The sequence below is a fragment of the Sphaerodactylus townsendi genome, linkage group LG01 (assembly GCF_021028975.2).
Source record: "Sphaerodactylus townsendi isolate TG3544 linkage group LG01, MPM_Stown_v2.3, whole genome shotgun sequence".
In the NCBI taxonomy this organism is placed as follows: Eukaryota; Metazoa; Chordata; class Lepidosauria; order Squamata; family Sphaerodactylidae; genus Sphaerodactylus; species Sphaerodactylus townsendi.
Genome location: NC_059425.1, coordinates 20,039,746 through 20,055,428, shown reverse-complemented (window position 1 = coordinate 20,055,428; position 15,683 = coordinate 20,039,746). Strand labels below are relative to the sequence as shown.

The window sequence follows — 15,683 nt, the reverse complement described above, 5'->3', positions numbered from 1 at the left end:
GACATTTCGCAGAAGAGGGATTATCCTGCAATTTTGACCATGTAGGAACTGCCCAGAGTGAGGGAGTATGCCATTCCTGGTAGCTGCTGAACGGGCAAACTAGGATGAATTTGAATAGATGCCTAAATATTACTTAAGAGGATGCACAATTCCTTATTGTATTACGTTGAACTAACTTTCCTCCAACGCTCTATTAAACAAGCGGCACATTTTTCCTTGGCTGTATTCTAATGCTCAAGAAATTGTGTACCTCTGCAATCTGTGGGCAGCTCTGGGCATGTGCCATCTGGGTCAGGCTTTGGCCCCTTCCGCACATGCAGAATAATGCCCTTTCAATCCACTTTCAATGCACTTTGCAGCTGGATTTCACTGTGCGGAATAGCCCAATCCACTTGCAAAACATTGTGAAGGTGGATTGAAAGTGCATTATTCTCCATGTGCGGAAGGGGCCTTCGATGGGGCGGACGGGTAAAAGGTTGGAAGAGGAACCCTCAAAACTGACCAAAGGGGTTAGCTGTGGTGGGTGGGTGGGTGCCAGAGAGCAGTGCCAGGGGCATGGCCCTTCTCCTGAGGGCGTTCAGATACACCAGGGTGCTTGCCCTCTGCAATAGGCGTGATGTTTTCATGTGGATCTGCTGGATGAACTAAAATGCTGGTCTGCTGTGTCAGTAGAGACAGAAAATAACTGAGAACCCCTGAAAGAAAAGTGAGGAAAGGAGGCGATGTTGCTTCAGACACAAAAAAACAATTAGAGTCTTCAGGTGACTCCACATAGCATATTTATGATGAGTTGCAATTGTTGTAAATATGCCTGGTGTATCTATATTGTTGTAAATATATAAGGTCTCATCAACCCATTTTGCCAGAGGCAACTCATAGTGGGGTCCCAGAGCAGATAATTAATCCACAAAATGAAAATAGTTTTGTTATGTTGTGCCTAAATGGGGCTTACCAAGCAAAGAGAAAAGGGCAGGGGTGTCCAACTCTGGCACTTCAGATGTTCGTGGACTACAATTCCCACCAGCCCCTGCTGGCATGGCCAATTGGCCATGCCAGCAGGGGCTGATGGGGATTGTAATCCACGAACATCTGAAGCACCAGAGTTGGACACCCCTGGAATAGGACATCCTTTCTAATCCTGCCTTTTTTCCGAAGACCTCAGGGTGGTGTTCAGGATTCTTGTTTTTAGCCAAACAGACCTGAGAGGTTCCCACATCAACCAGTGAGTTTAAGCACAAATTTGGCCCCAGGATCCTTAGCCTGGCACGCCATTTCTGATAATTGTAGTGTACCACTTTTACAAACCAGGAAACTGAGGTGATAGGGAAGCTATAGTTAGCTATGTTGAGATGGCTTCCCTCACGCAGTTTTACCATTAAAGGCAGCAAACTCTTGCTTATTTAGTTTTCTAGTATATTTTTACCACAGTGCCCTTTTTATTTTAAGCTACAGCCACCAGAATGTTTTGGCTCACTGTGCCTCAAGCAGGGAAGAATAAGTATAACAATACTTAGTATTTATATAGCATTACATGTTTTTCCTCATCATGGTTTAATCCTGACAACAATCTTATCAGGTAGCAGGTATTATCCCCAGATGGGGGATGAGTGTCTGGGATAAAATGGCTTCCCTAAGGCCATGTAAGGTGTTCCTCACAGAAGTGAGGGGACAGGAAGTTGTGAGGCCTTGGTCCACCAGATTGAAACCCCATCTCAGGTTTGGTTTTTGCTGATGAGTTGGCAGCAGGTTCGGAACAAGCAAAACAAAGTCTAATTGTTTTACAGATGTGATATAGAGTGTGTGTGGTGCTCTTGTAGCAACCATTCAGTTGGCAGAACACTCATAATTTAATAGAAAGAAAAAATACACACAGACAGGGCCAGATCTACTTTTGTTTTAAAGGGGAGGCAAACGTACGAACTGATGCCCCTGATATATCATATGCATTTTTGCATATAATCAACAACTCTTAAAATACAGCACACATAATTTTGACACAGGAAGCACTGAACATACTTCACGCTTCTTTGCAGCCTGATGAAGTTTTGGGACAGGTTATCTGAAGGATCGCCTACTCCCATTTAAACCTGCCCATTTAGTAAGGTTATCTGGAGACATCGGGGATCAATCTGAAGTATCTCAACTGAGAACAGAGCATTACGCATACTTTCAACTTCTTCAAGTGGCCAGGAGTTCCACCAGCAGTAGAAGGTAGAGTTTTCCTTGGATAAAAGAGCTCCACAGAACAACTGAGGCACTTTATAACATTTGTTTAGAAACAGAATAACTGGAAGCTGTAGTCCCATAAGCAGGCAGTACATCTGCAAATCCTGCATTAAATAAGGTTCCCCCAAACCACCATTGCTCTCTCCAGAGCTTCACCTCCAGCTCAGAAGACTCCAACCAAGTTCTGAGCTCCAGCTTTGGTTCCAAATTAAAGAACTGCAAACTATTTCCCTCTCTGCTCTCCCCTCTGGTCTGCACTGGCAAGATAGATTGCTCAGGCAGAGAAGTCTAGCCATTCATACCCATTCAGGGAATTTGTAGAAAACAGTCTGACCAAGACAGAAGTCTCACCAGATGTCAGGAAAGGGTGGTTCTCGATGGAAAGTCATACTCTTGCACAGGCTTGCCTAGGTTTGCGATGCCTCATAAGTGTGTGTTTGCCTTTGCTGTTAAGAGAGAGGCTGCCAATAAACCAGGAGAAAATATTCTCTTTAAATAAAATGTAATAAGTAAAAATGGGAAGCTAGAGCTTTTCCTGGCATGGTGCGAAATAACTACAGCGGCTAGCAGGCCTAGGAAAAAAAATGCCCCATTCCTGTAGAAAAGACTTAATTTTAGAAATGCCCCCCACCCCCCAAAATCTTTTCAGGGCATGGAAGTAAATAACATGAATTACTAACATCTGATTTACCCTCTGTTAAAAGGGCAGGTTAATATTTCCGCCAGGCAGTTGGCAACCATAGCTGCAACCTGAACCTACGTTTTACCTTTGCCACTGTCACCGATAAAGAGAAGCCAACACCTCTGTGGATCACGGCCATTTTATTAGGGAAACATGCAGGATCTTGAGGACATCCAAGCTGCAGGTATGAAAACTGGCAGGTTTTAAGTTTATTGGGTTAAGGGACAGCCACTGCAGGCTGAGTCAGGCTGGGAAGCTCCCCCCGCCCCGCAAACTCTATCAGTCTCATTGCAGCCTGGTCCTAGGCATCAATCTCCACAGGGCTGCAGCCTCTGCTTACCAGAATTTCTCGAGGCAAGGTCAGTTTAACCCCTTGGTCCTTCTTTCAAAGCAATTCAGTTTCATGTACTCTCATTGTACCAAGGACTAGGCCGGTCCCTACAATTCCAGGACTTTCTGCTTCAAGGAATCAAGAATGTACAGCCCTTTCCCCAAGACAACAGGATGGATGAAGCCGTGATTATTGCCTAAGGGGTTCTTTGATATACCAAAGTAGCAGGGGTGCCATTGGGTGGGGGAGGATACCCATGGTGCATCTCTTGTCCCTGCTCAGCCAACCCAGTCCCAGTGGGCTGCAGAGAAGGAGGCGCCGATGCAGCCACTGGGGATACATGGGTGTAGGAGCTCCACACCCCTTGGGCTGCTGGGGGGGCGGGGGTGCAACTCTTCCTATGCTGTGGTCCGCTTGGGGCAGCAGTGGGCACAGAGGCAACATTGAAGCAAGGCAGACAAAGCAGTGGGAAAACTCGTCTCTGCAAAGGCACTGAGTTACACTGGAATTTCTGGTGCTGTGCTGGGCGTTCCACATCCTCCTGGCTGGCAGCTTCCAGGCTACAGATTCTTGCCAGCAGCAGCAGCCGGGAGAAAGGGTCCACATAAACGGGCTTACAGACTTCAAAGGGACATCTCAGCTCTCCGAGCCCAGCCCCTCTTCCACCATCTCCACATCTAGGTCCGCCAGGAGTCTTTCCTGCCTCTCTTTCTTCCCCTTCCTTCTCCGGGTGGTTTTACTTGGACCTGGAGATGCATCAACTGCAACAAGGAGGGAGAGAAGGAATTAGGAACAGGTAGGGTCTTTCTGTGTCTGCAAGTGAAGTTACCCCCCCTTAAGCTTGGACCAGCCCCCGCCCCCCTCTCAACTTCTCCACACTGCAGAAGTAATGTCCCACTACAATTCCTAAAGCTTCCTGAAGAAGAGGAAACCAGCTTGCTATTTAATGACATTTTATTGCTCTTAATAATGCACCCCTGTGGCTCAGGAAGTTTTCCCTAATAGGGCAATGTAGGTTTGGCAATCCATTCCACTGAACTCCCTTACATCACAAATTGGGAGCCTTTCTCCACCAGTCCCACCCTCAATTTAGCTCCTTTTCTACTGCTGCCACTCCCATTTTCCCTATATTCCCCCCCGCCCCCATTTCTGACTTCTTTCCTTCCCAGCTTTCAGTGTTTAATGTAGATTTTTACAAGCCGTTGTACATAACACAAGGCAACACTAAATAACTGCTACAAAATGCAGTCAGGTAAGGACTGGTTAATCATTGCAGCAATTTACCTTCCTGGGAAGAACATCTGCTTTGTGCAGGGAAAGGCCAAGCAGGGATCCCTAACACCTTTAAAGGATCTGAGGGATCAGGCCCCACAAATGCTCTTCCCTGTCCAAGTCCCCAAAGATCCAGCACCAATCTGATTTTCCACCAAGGGCAGGCCTGCCCAATGGCTGAGGCAGCTTCAATCTAATCCGACTGTAATCCAAAGGATACACTCAGAAGAACTGTGGCAAAGCTTTGCCTGAATTGCAAGTTGCTGGCAGATAGCAGGAGGAGGGGTGACTGCTGTCCCCTCTCCTGAACGTAGAACAAGAGCATGTCCAGAGTTCAGCTTAATCTCTTACCCAATAAGCCAACTTTCAGGCTTACTGAAATACACACGCCCTGGACCATAGCAGATGGTGCAGAGAACAAGTTGAGACTCAGGACTCTAATTATCTGTTGGGCGCACAGGCTGGTCCTCCCTCCCAAAGTCTCATGTTCCTTATCATTAAATAGGACTTCAAAGACTGAGCTTCCCTTTCCAGGGACCAGACAAATTCCTTGTGATAAAGGGACTGATGTCTTCCTCCCAGGCCCCTCCCCAGGGAGTCAGACTTGCCCTGCATGGCGGCCTTCTCGTTCGTAATGTGGCGGAGCTGCTTCAGCAGTTTCCTTTTCTTCTTCCCCGACAGGGTGATGTTTGCTCGAGTGCTGGAGCTAGAAGAGCAGAAACAATGCATTGCAATAGAAATGTATCGTTAATTAAGAAGCACATAAAAGTTGAGGCATTATTTGATAAGCATCATGCAGGACTGTAGGTTTAGGAAAGTTATAACACTGAAGTGTTCAGTTTAGTTTAAGTTAGAAAGTTAAAGTGCCATCAGTATTAAATCCAAGCTGTCTTGAGATTTCTTATGTTGTAATTGTAAAACTGCTGTGACCTTGAAGAGCTGTCTGGAACAGCATGTTTGACCTGGAGTAACCTGGAAATATACAGAAGCCTGAAGATCTCAAAATGACATCACTCAGTTTATGGGGGACTCATGTGATTCTCACTGTACCTGCTTCTGTGCTGATGAGTCAGTCTGTCAATCAAAGCAAGTGACCGAAACAGATCTTTGTAATTGCTCGTGCCCATTCTTTCTGAGTTAGGTGATGTAATTTCAAAGGGATTTCATAGGCAGATGAGCTGTTTGACTGACTGAAGTTTTTTCCTATATATATATATGAGGAGAGTTTAGACTGCATTAGAGAAACAGAGCTCAGAAGGCAAAGAGAGAGGAGCTGAGAGCTCATATTGAAACTTTTTGCCACTTTGCAATAAAATTTAAAATTATATTAAAAACCTGAAACTTGGGAGTGTGAACTTAGAATATTGAAGCTTCTGACTTGAACTGAGATAACTGCTCTGAATTTAACAGGAAGACATTACATGAGGAAACATTTCAGTAATACAAGACAATGAACATCTAGGCTTCATCCTGTTCCAAATACTAGTGTAACTCTCCCCAGGGGCTCAGCATACAGCTCTGACTGGACTACTTTCTCTTGCGGGGAGGAGGCTGAAACCTTTCCTTGCTCTAATCCAGGGTCTGCCCCCCACCAGGACAAACCCAACCCCCATTACACACTATCAGAGTCATTTGTTCCAATCCTGATGTTCCCATTCCTCCCTCCCCAAGGTCACACAACAAGCTTCCACCATTTATCCCCAGGCTGTTGTGAAAGGTCTCCCAGATCCTAGTCGGACACTCCAACCACACCGTGACAACATTAGCCTCAACAAAACCCACATCACAGAATTTACACACATAAACAACATGTCTTTCAAGTTTCTCTCTCTAATCAAGATGAGTTTCTGGCAGATCAACTGCTTACGATTCTGAGGTTTCCTCTACTGGATAAAATAGTTAGTGCTTGTTAGAAAATATCTGAGGAAGTAAATGGCAGGCAAAATAATGCTTTAAAAGTCCGCCGTAATAAGAATTTCACTCATTGTTCTAAGAGGGAAAATCTTAAATTTCTAGTTTTTCCATGACACAAAGAGATGCAATGGTTCCTGCTCCTTCTGTGCTGCAATCCGATTACCAGTCTTTTTCAAGCATTCTAGCAGGGAACTTTCACAAAGGCAGAATCCTGAGCCAAGTGCAACTCACCTGCGTTTTTTCAGGTGATGGATGGTGATGAGCCCCTCGTCCACCACAGCACCCACAATCTGGTGTTTCTTTCGCTTCTGTTTGCTCAAAACACGGCGCCTTTTGAAGAGTTTCTTCTTCAGCTCCTAACACAGACCGACAATGTCAACATCATGGCCAAGTCCTTTAAACCTGCATCCTAAATTCTGGTGGGTGGGCTGTGCTTGTAAACAAGAGAAAATCTACATTTGGATTAAGAGCCATTCTAAGAATGCTATTCTCAGAATGCAATGTACAGTCATTCTAAGAATGCAAAACCCCAGTTCAAATCTTGCCTTTTACACAAATTCTTTAGGTACAGACAACCCAGAAACTACAACTGGTCCAGAAAAACAGCCCTACAGTTATCAGGGGTCTAGCCACTGGGAATCTAATAGCCCATTTTGAAACAGTTCCATTGATGGCAAGTCTGTTTCCAAGTTTAATTCAAGGTACTGGTTATGACCTTTAAAGTCCTTCCCAACCTCAGACTTGCATCTCTGAAGATCCACCTTCCTCCATAGGTAGCAACTACATCACTCAGGGTAATCCATCTGACATCGACCACAGCCTGGGCCTTTTCCATAGTGCTCACTGCAGGTCTTCAGGAGGCACTGCTAGGCCTATCTGCCAGTCCTTTTGAGGGGGATGGGACGGCAGATAACTTTTACGGGAGAGGGATTTAACTGAAGGGTTCTGGTTTTAACTGAAAATGTTTTAAATTATTTCTCTAAACCGCCTTTTCGCATGAGGAAAAGTGGGGTATCAATGTTTTAATGAATCAACCGTAGGGGAAAGCTTTTATTCTGTCAAGTCGTAGCCGACTGATGGCGACCTGCAGGGTTTTCAAAGCAAGAGATGAACTGAGGTGATTCGCAACTGCCACTCTGAAAGGGCTGAAAGCCCTACATAAATATTAAACAGGGCGGGGATTCAAAACAAACCACATTACCGTCCGCGGCCGGTTGACTTTCCCTCCCGGTGCCCCCATGCTGCAGCCACGCCGCCTCCGTTCCCAATCCACTTCCTGATTGCAGACGGAGACTACGCCATGTGACCTTCCATCCAATGAGCGCTCGCTGTTGCCTAGGAACCACCCCTACCTTTTCCCCATTGGCCGAGAGGTTCCGACCAGCCAGAACTGAAGTTGAGCTGTTCTCTCCCTATTCCTGAATTTGCCGCGTGGTGGCGCCCGAGAGAGCTATAAATGGCGATGCCCGGTGCGGGGTTTCCCTCTTCCGGCGTGGCCTCCACGTGGAGGGTGAGTGGCGAGAAGGGCGCGATCCGGGGGCTGGTGGTGGGTGGTCGCTGACGGGAGTGGAGCGGAGGGGCCATGGGGTCCTGGTTCTTGCAGCATGCAGGGTTCAGCCCATGGCCTGGAAAGGAAAGGGGCGTCGTGGCCCCACAAAGGGCGTGTGGCCGCCTCTCCTCTTTTCTGCTACCTTCGGTGGATACTCCCAAGTTGCCGTTCTGTGCAGGCACATCCGGTGTCCAACGGTGTAACCCCAGTCCCATGCGCCTCCGTCGCGTCTAAATCTCGTTGAGTTGATTTAGGGGTGCTCAACGTGCAGCGGACCGCAGTACTGGAGAGAGGTCGTTGGAAGAGAAGCCGTCTAGATGGCAGAGGGGCCTTTGCTGGGAGCCAAGTTCATTAAGTATAAGGAAATAAGGATTGTTGGAAGGGGGAGGGTTTTGTGGCACTGCAAGATGGAAGTTATGGAGGGTCTTCGTAGCCAACAGAGTTCCAAGAGAAAGGAACCTCCATGTTCAGAGGCAGTGTATCTTTACAGTTAAGTGTATTGTCGAAGGCTTTCATGGCCGGACTCAACTGACTTGTCAGGGCACTGTCAGATCAGCAAAATCACTGTGATACCCCTCTGAAGATGCCTGCCACAGATGCAGGTGAAACGTTGGGAACAAGATCTACCAGGCCACGGCCACACAGCCCGAAAAACCCACCATAGCCAGTTTACAGTTAAGGGTTGCCAAATCCGAGCTGAGGGGGTAGAGCATGAGGAGGGTGGAGTTTGAGGAAGAAAGGGAGCTCAGCAGGGAAGTGATACCATAGAGTTCATCCTGTGAAGCTGCTGTTTTCTCCAGGGGAACCGATCTCCTGCCCTCTGAAGATCGGTTCTAAGCCCAGGCGCTACCTGTAGTTTGCCATCAGTCTTCTAGCTGCTGGAGTTGAAGAGGGGAAAGCAGTCTCTCTCTTGTTGCTTTCTGCTGATTCAGCCCATTGGCTCAGTATGGTCTTCTCCAGGGGTGTCCAACTCTGGTGGCCATGCCAGCAGGGGCTGATGGGAGTTGTAGTCCATGAGCACCTGAAGCGCCAGAGTTGGGCACCCCTGGTCAACTCCAACTCATGGCGACTGTCCGGGGATTCTGGCAGAGGGAAGTCTTTCCCTGCATTGTAGCCTGAGATCCTGTGACAGGGCTCTATTTGAACTGCAGCTTCTTTGGTGCTGCACCAGATAGCCCTTTGTATTATTTCAACCGACACACAACCACAAGATCTTTTAGTCTGGTCTGCCTTCCTCGGCTATCTGTGACATTTGAGAGTAGCTTTGTTGTGTCTGAGGGGTTTTTTAATGCTCAGATTATTTGACAGTCCCTATGAAAAGGGGCCTCCTTTTCTTGGCAGGCCCGGGTGGCTCAGTGCCCGGCTCTGTTATGTCCGGAGGTAAAGGAAAGTCCCCCCCCCCAGGGTTCTGTCTTCGGTGCCAGCGGCTTTTCCATCTGCTGGTTCTATCCTCAAGCGCTGGGACAAAATGGCTGCCTGGCTCAGTTGAAATGGGAATCACAACAAAGCTGTCCTTGCCAGTGGGGAAAGGGCTTGATGCAGACAATAGAGCACAGTTGATGGGATTGTAGGGGTGTCTACGTAATAATCTCATTTATCTTTTCTCCCACAGGTTTTTGATCCAGCCCAACTCTGTTCCAGGATTCTGCAAAGGTTTAGACCTGTCTGGTCACAAGGAATGCAGCATCCCCAGATAGCTGGAATGGCCTTCAAAGAAGACAGGAACAGAATCCAGGATTGCCTTAAAGACTTCAGCCAATCTGTTTGGGCAAAGGAAAGGGGAAGGAGGAGAAAGATTTGACTGATACTGGTGTGGGGTTGCACCTGACTTTATCCCAGAATAGGTACAGTGGTCCCAATCCCGCACAGTTAAGCGCATTTTAAAACTTCTGTTGTCTTGAGGATCAGCTCAAGGCGCTGGAGACCCTTCCTTGGATCTCCCGTTTCCTTACGCTTATGTAAAGGCCTTCTGCAGTCCCCCATTTCCGGTCCTGTTTCAGTCCTCTTACCTAGTTCTGTGCTGTGCCCTGACTTGGATAGCTCAGGCTAACCCAGAGCTCAGAAGCTAAGCAGAGTCGACCGTAGCAACTTTTTGGATGGGAGACCTCCAAAAAACACCAGGGTCATGATGTGGAGACAGGCAATGGCAAACCGCCTCTGAGCATCTCTAGCCTTGAAAACTCTTATGAAGGCGCTATAAATCAGCTCTGATTTGACGCCGCCCGCCCCCCCCCCCCAACCCTAGTACTGTTGCTATTCATATAAACTTAGAAGAAGAAAAAGAGTTTGGATTTATATCCCCCCTTTCTCTCCTGCAGGAGACTCAAAGGGGCTTGCAATCTCCTTTCCCTTCCTCTCCCCACAACAGACACCCTGTGAGGTGGGTGGGGCTGAGAGAGTTCCGAGAAGCTGTGACTAGCCCAAGGTCACCCAGCTGGCGTGTGTGGGAGTGTACAGGCTAATCTGAATTCCCCAGATAAGCCTCCACAGCTCAGGCGGCAGAGCGGGGAATCAAACCCGGTTCCTCCAGATTATTTTTTATTTATTTATATGTCACATTTATAAACTGCCCATCCCCAAAGGGAGCTCTTAACCTCCTACGCCACTTAAAGAGACAGATTAGACCAAATTGGCGATAGTTCTTCCTTTTGTGCACTGTTAGCCTGAACCCTAGACTACTTGATGGAGAAAATCCCAAGCAGAAAGGAAGGATTGCTTCCCAAGTCCTGCTCTGAAGGAATTTCTGTGTTGGGCTTCACATGAAAACTGCAAGGAAATCATCCCACCTGTTTTTCCTTTAAGTAACAAAAAAAGAAAATATTGGTGGTGCCAATGAACCCTGGATACAGGGAGGCTTTGTAGAAGACAGCGGAGAGTTCTCACCAGCTCTGCCACTCCACCCCCCCTTTTCCCCCCTTTCCCATAGAAAAGTGTCCTTCAGAGGCCCACATCTGGGTAAAACATGCACAGCTGAAGCATTGCTGCTAGTGTTTTAATGTTTAAATTTATTTATTGTTTTAACTGAAACTATTTGTTATATTCAAATGTTGATTGTTTTGTGAACCGCCCTGAGCCCTTCAAGGGTAGGGCGGTCTATTAAATTAATTTAATTAATATAATAATAATAATTAATCGTAGTTGTAGTTGCTGGAAGTCTTTGGGGGCTTTTTGCTTTTAAACCACTAGTGTTGGCAGGGGGTTTCTAGGTTGGTGTGTGTAATTTGTATCACTATATTCACATTTGTATCACTATGTTCACAGTGTGAAACGTTTGAGGAATATTTGGATTGTGTTCTGCAGTTTTTCTTCGAACTCTGACTGAGTGATCATGATTTACACTGGTGGGGTGGCACAGCCTTCCCCATTTCACACATAAAAAGGTGTTCACACCTGTAAGATCCCTTGCTCTTGTGCATCACTTCCTGAGTCACCTTTGCAAGTGCTTTTGTACACGGAAAGTTCACTTCTTCACCTACTTCCTTTCCTCCCCAACACCTGTCTTCTGAAGCAAGCAGGTTAATAAACTGATTGTAACAACTTTCCTTTTTTGACAAATCAGACATCTTTAATACAATACTTGGGCCTAATGATGTGGTTGCATTTCTACGAAACTGGCAAAGCCAGCTGTCTTTCTGGATGGGGCTGCCAAATTTCCAGGGTGGGCTTCAACTAACTAGGCTGCAGTCTTTCTTGGAAAACATCAGAAATGAACATGTTAACATAAATCCAAAGCATACAAACTGGTCAGTCTTCAGCTAGCTATGGATGAGTTTTTCCCCCTCAACACCAAACTAGCCTGTGTCCAAGGATGCTGGACTTAGGATCACTTTGAGCTAACTGGAGCGGGGCTTCCAAGCAAGACAGTTGGGCCTTCAGAGATCCCAAGGTAGGTTCAACAGAGAGAAGGGGAGCTCGGAGTGAGAAACAAAAGAGAGTCCTAAGCAGCTGAACCCCCAGAGGGAAGGGCCCCTTGGATAAACTGTAAGGTTAGGCTGAAGAGCAGTGGTAGTCAGCAAGAAGTAGGTCTGGTAATCCACTTGGTGTAGGAAATTAAGAGCTTGTGTATCTAATCTGGAGGAACCGGGTTTGATTCCCTGCTCTGCTGCCTGAGCTGTGGAGGCTTATCTGGGAAATTCAGATTAGCCTGTACGCTCCCACACACGCCAGCTGGGTGACCTTGGGCTCTCTCAGCCCCACCCACCTCACAGGGTATTTGTTGTTAGGGGGGAAGGGCAAGGAGATTGTAAGCCCCTTTGAGTCTCCTGCAGGACAGAAAGGGGGGATATAAATCCAAACTCTTCTCTTCTTCTGGACACCATTCCGTAGTGTGGCATATGCCCTGTTTTTCTAGAAAGTACCTAGTGGGGCTTGTGGTTGTTGGTTCCCATCTTGCAGTAGCCACCACTGGAGGAATGAGTAAACTGAGCTTTCCTGACTAGTTTCATAAGATGGAAGTAAATGTGGCTCCTTTTGGTTGGCGGTCATTACAAAGTGGCTCTGTGGAGCAAGTGCCACCATTTTGTAGGCTGTGCTGGGGTTCACAGTGAATGCCTCGGAAATAGGAGAAATCCCAAGTCATCTCCTGTGAGAAGCTATCCTGGGGAAAAGTCGGACCGGATTGCTAAGAAGGGGCGGGGGGAGGTCTGTTGAAGCGAACTCTGATTGTAGCAGGTTGAATGGAAAGACTTCATTTGAAACTGGTATTGTTTACTCTCCCGAGCCAGACAGTGCCTGGTCCGTAACCTTGGAGGACCAGCAGAGTGATTTTTCCCTTTCCTGCAGCAGCCTCCCTTCCAAATTTATTAACATTCATATCCCACATTTCCTCTTGGTTCAGTTTTGTTCCCAGAGATCCCCTCTGCTCCAGCCACAGAATTTGGGAGGTGTTTTCTGGACTGCAGTAGGACGGTTAGACAGGAAAACTGCTCTGTCTGGGCAGGAATCCTTTCTCCTACAGAAGCATTAATCTGGATCCAATCGGAGAGCTGGTTTCAGGATGGGGCATTAGAGAGTGGTGATGTGTGCCTTTAAGAGTTTGAGTTGATGGGTGGAGATAAGAGATCTGAAAGAGTCAAGACAGAGCTCCTGTTTCCTGTTCTAATAGTTCTTATTGTTAGCTTTAAACAAAACCCTGTTTTAAACCACTGTGGTTGTCCTGCCATCCATGTCAACACACTGCCTGCAGCCTGCTCTCACTCCCTGCATCCAGGGAGGTGGCACCAGGCCTCTCGGAGGGCCTGAGCCCATCACCCCATCTCACTCCTGTGACTGGCACATCACCCAGCCAACAGGGAAAGCTCACTGGTTCCTCCTTTCCCTCACTTCCTCTCCTACCAGGCACAGAAAATGGCTGCCACTGGCCCTTGTTGGTTCACATATCTCAGTAAATTTTTGCCTTTTAGTGTTGACATTGCCATTCTATGGGGCTCAGCCTCCTCCCCAGTGTCTTGGGGAGTTAGAGCTCTGGGTAGGGTTGCCAACTTCTGGGTGGTGTCTGGAGATCTGATATTACAACGGATCTCAACACAACAGATCAGTTCAGCTCAAGAAAATGGCTACTTTGGAAGATGGACTCTATGGACAGTATATCCTCTGACATTGCTTCCCTCCGCAAGCCCCACTCTCCTCGGGCTCCAGCCGTAAAATCTCCCAGTAATTCCCAACCTGAAGATGGCAGCTCTTCTCTGAGTTGGGTGTAGATGCGTCTTTCTCTGGCACTTCCAGTGCATTTGAACAGCATTGTATAGTTTGTCAGACTAGGGTTTTGGAAATCCCGGTTCAAATCCCCACATTGCCATAGAAGCTTGCTGAGTGGCCTTGGACCAGACACACACTTTCAGCCAACTTACCCCTCAAAGTTGTTGTTAGGATAAAACAGAAGAGAGGCAAGGGATGTAGGCTGTTTTGGATCACCAGTAGGGAGAAGGGTGAGGCATAAATGAACGATAAGTGAACGGAAAGATGCCAATTGCTGGAAAGTATGCTGAACTGTTAGTAGCATATTGTTGAACAGTGGTGTTTCTTGTATATGCTCACCTAAAGGAAACATCACCCTGTTGCCTCCAAAATCAGTGGAGGAGAGGCTAAGAATAATTACATGCATAGGACCTTCAAAGCCATTTTTGATGGGGGCGGCTGGGTGGAGCAGTGACCCTTGGAAAGAGAACTAGGCGTTAGAAGCATGTTCCTATGTTTTTCTATCAAATATGGGTGGAGAAACCACCATTGGGAATTTATTAATCCCTTAGCCCACTAGAATTCTTGAGAATCAAGGTTTCCGACCTCCTTGTTATGCCATGTTTCCTGTCCCTAAGTCCTTCAGCTACTGAGTGCAACCAGACGGGTATTAATGGGATAGTCAGTGGATGGAGGGCAGCCGGGGCGACATGGAGTGTGCTGTGGCATTATGTCTGGGGGAAACTGGAATTGATGTCACATTGCTCTAGGAATCTCCAAAAACTGTGGTAAAACTATAGAGTTCCCAACAATTCCTAGAGCAGTGTGACACCACTTGTGGGTGGTTCCACTAGAAACAACATCAAGTTGCTGTTTTTCTTCCTCCCACCAGGTGGCGGTGAGTTGTGTGGGTTGCCGGCAGGAGGTTTCCTTTCATAATAGACTTTATAACTTTCAGTACCATTACCAATCAGGGCTCCTGCATTCGTTTTTTCTTTTCTTGACAAGATATCACGGCCTTCCCACAGCAAGGATTCACTTGCGATATATGTGTATGTATCTTGTCATGTTAGTTAACACATAGCGTTGCCTCTTGGAAATTTAAGAGTTTGTAGCCCATCTAAATAACGAAACACCCTGGACGAACCTCACTGTTAATTGCACTGACAAATTCAAGATTTACTCCCCTGATCCCTGTTTATATTCTGTGAAATATTCCTGCGGTTGGCTTTGTTAGGGCAAAAAACCACCCTACCCCAGCTACAGGTTTAGAAAATGAGACCATTTTCCCAAGATTAATCATAAAGAGGTTGACATGTGTTGCTGGCAATCAGCAGGAATATGGGGCAGGAGGGGTGGGTGTATCACTGCTGGCAGACAAGTGTTACATCACATCTGGGGGAGACCCAGAAGTGACGTCTCTCCACTCTTAAGAATCGCCAGAAACGCTATGGTACAAACTGATACTTTCCCAGGACGTGACATAATGCTGTTTGACAATGTCTGTTGTAAAAAGTTTGTTTTCTTCTAGCGTGCAATTATCTGGTGGGAACGGCACTTAGGAGCAGCAGTGGCGTAGTGGCTAGGAGCAGTGGCTAAGAGCAGGTGCACTCGGATCTGGAGGAACCAGGTTTGATTCCCAGCTCTGCCGCTTGAGTTGTGGAGGCTTATCTGGGGAATTCAGATTATCCTATACACTCCCACACACGCCAGCTGGGTGACCTTGGGCTAGTCACCGCTTCTCAGAGCTCTCTCAGCCCCACCCACCTCACAGGGTGTTTGTTGTGAGGGGGGAAGGGCAAGGAGATTGTAAGCCCCTTTGAGTCTCCTGCAGGAGAGAAAGGGGGGATATGAATCCAAACTCTTCTTCTTCTTCTTCTAGGGGAGAGCAGAATACCATAAGCATAGGAGAAACAGGAACAGCAGCTATAGAGAGTGGGTGCTCTGAGATTTCCACAAACAGACTTTATGGAACACCATAAAGACTATGATACCTGCTGCCTGTTAAAAACACTAGAGGCCAGAGGCCAATT

The 15,683-nt window shown here is 47.1% G+C and overlaps 1 protein-coding gene and 1 non-coding gene across 2 annotated transcripts; one reads left to right on the top strand and one right to left on the bottom strand.

Moving 5' to 3' along the window:
• Positions 1-3,031: 3,031 nt before the first annotated feature.
• Positions 3,032-7,718, bottom strand: LG01H11orf98 (linkage group 01 C11orf98 homolog). Its single transcript, XM_048481641.1, has 4 exons — positions 7,627-7,718; positions 6,657-6,781; positions 5,120-5,217; positions 3,032-4,000 (listed from the first exon to the last, which is right to left on the bottom strand). Exons 1-4 carry the CDS (start codon positions 7,663-7,665, stop codon positions 3,876-3,878), a joined length of 387 nt encoding a protein of 128 aa, XP_048337598.1. The 5' UTR covers positions 7,666-7,718; the 3' UTR covers positions 3,032-3,875.
• Positions 7,719-9,298: 1,580 nt separating this feature from the next.
• LOC125425655 lies at positions 9,299-9,443 on the top strand. The gene has a single exon (XR_007243418.1). It is a non-coding gene; the product is annotated as a small nucleolar RNA SNORA57 (small nucleolar RNA).
• The last annotated feature ends 6,240 nt before the right edge of the window (positions 9,444-15,683 follow it).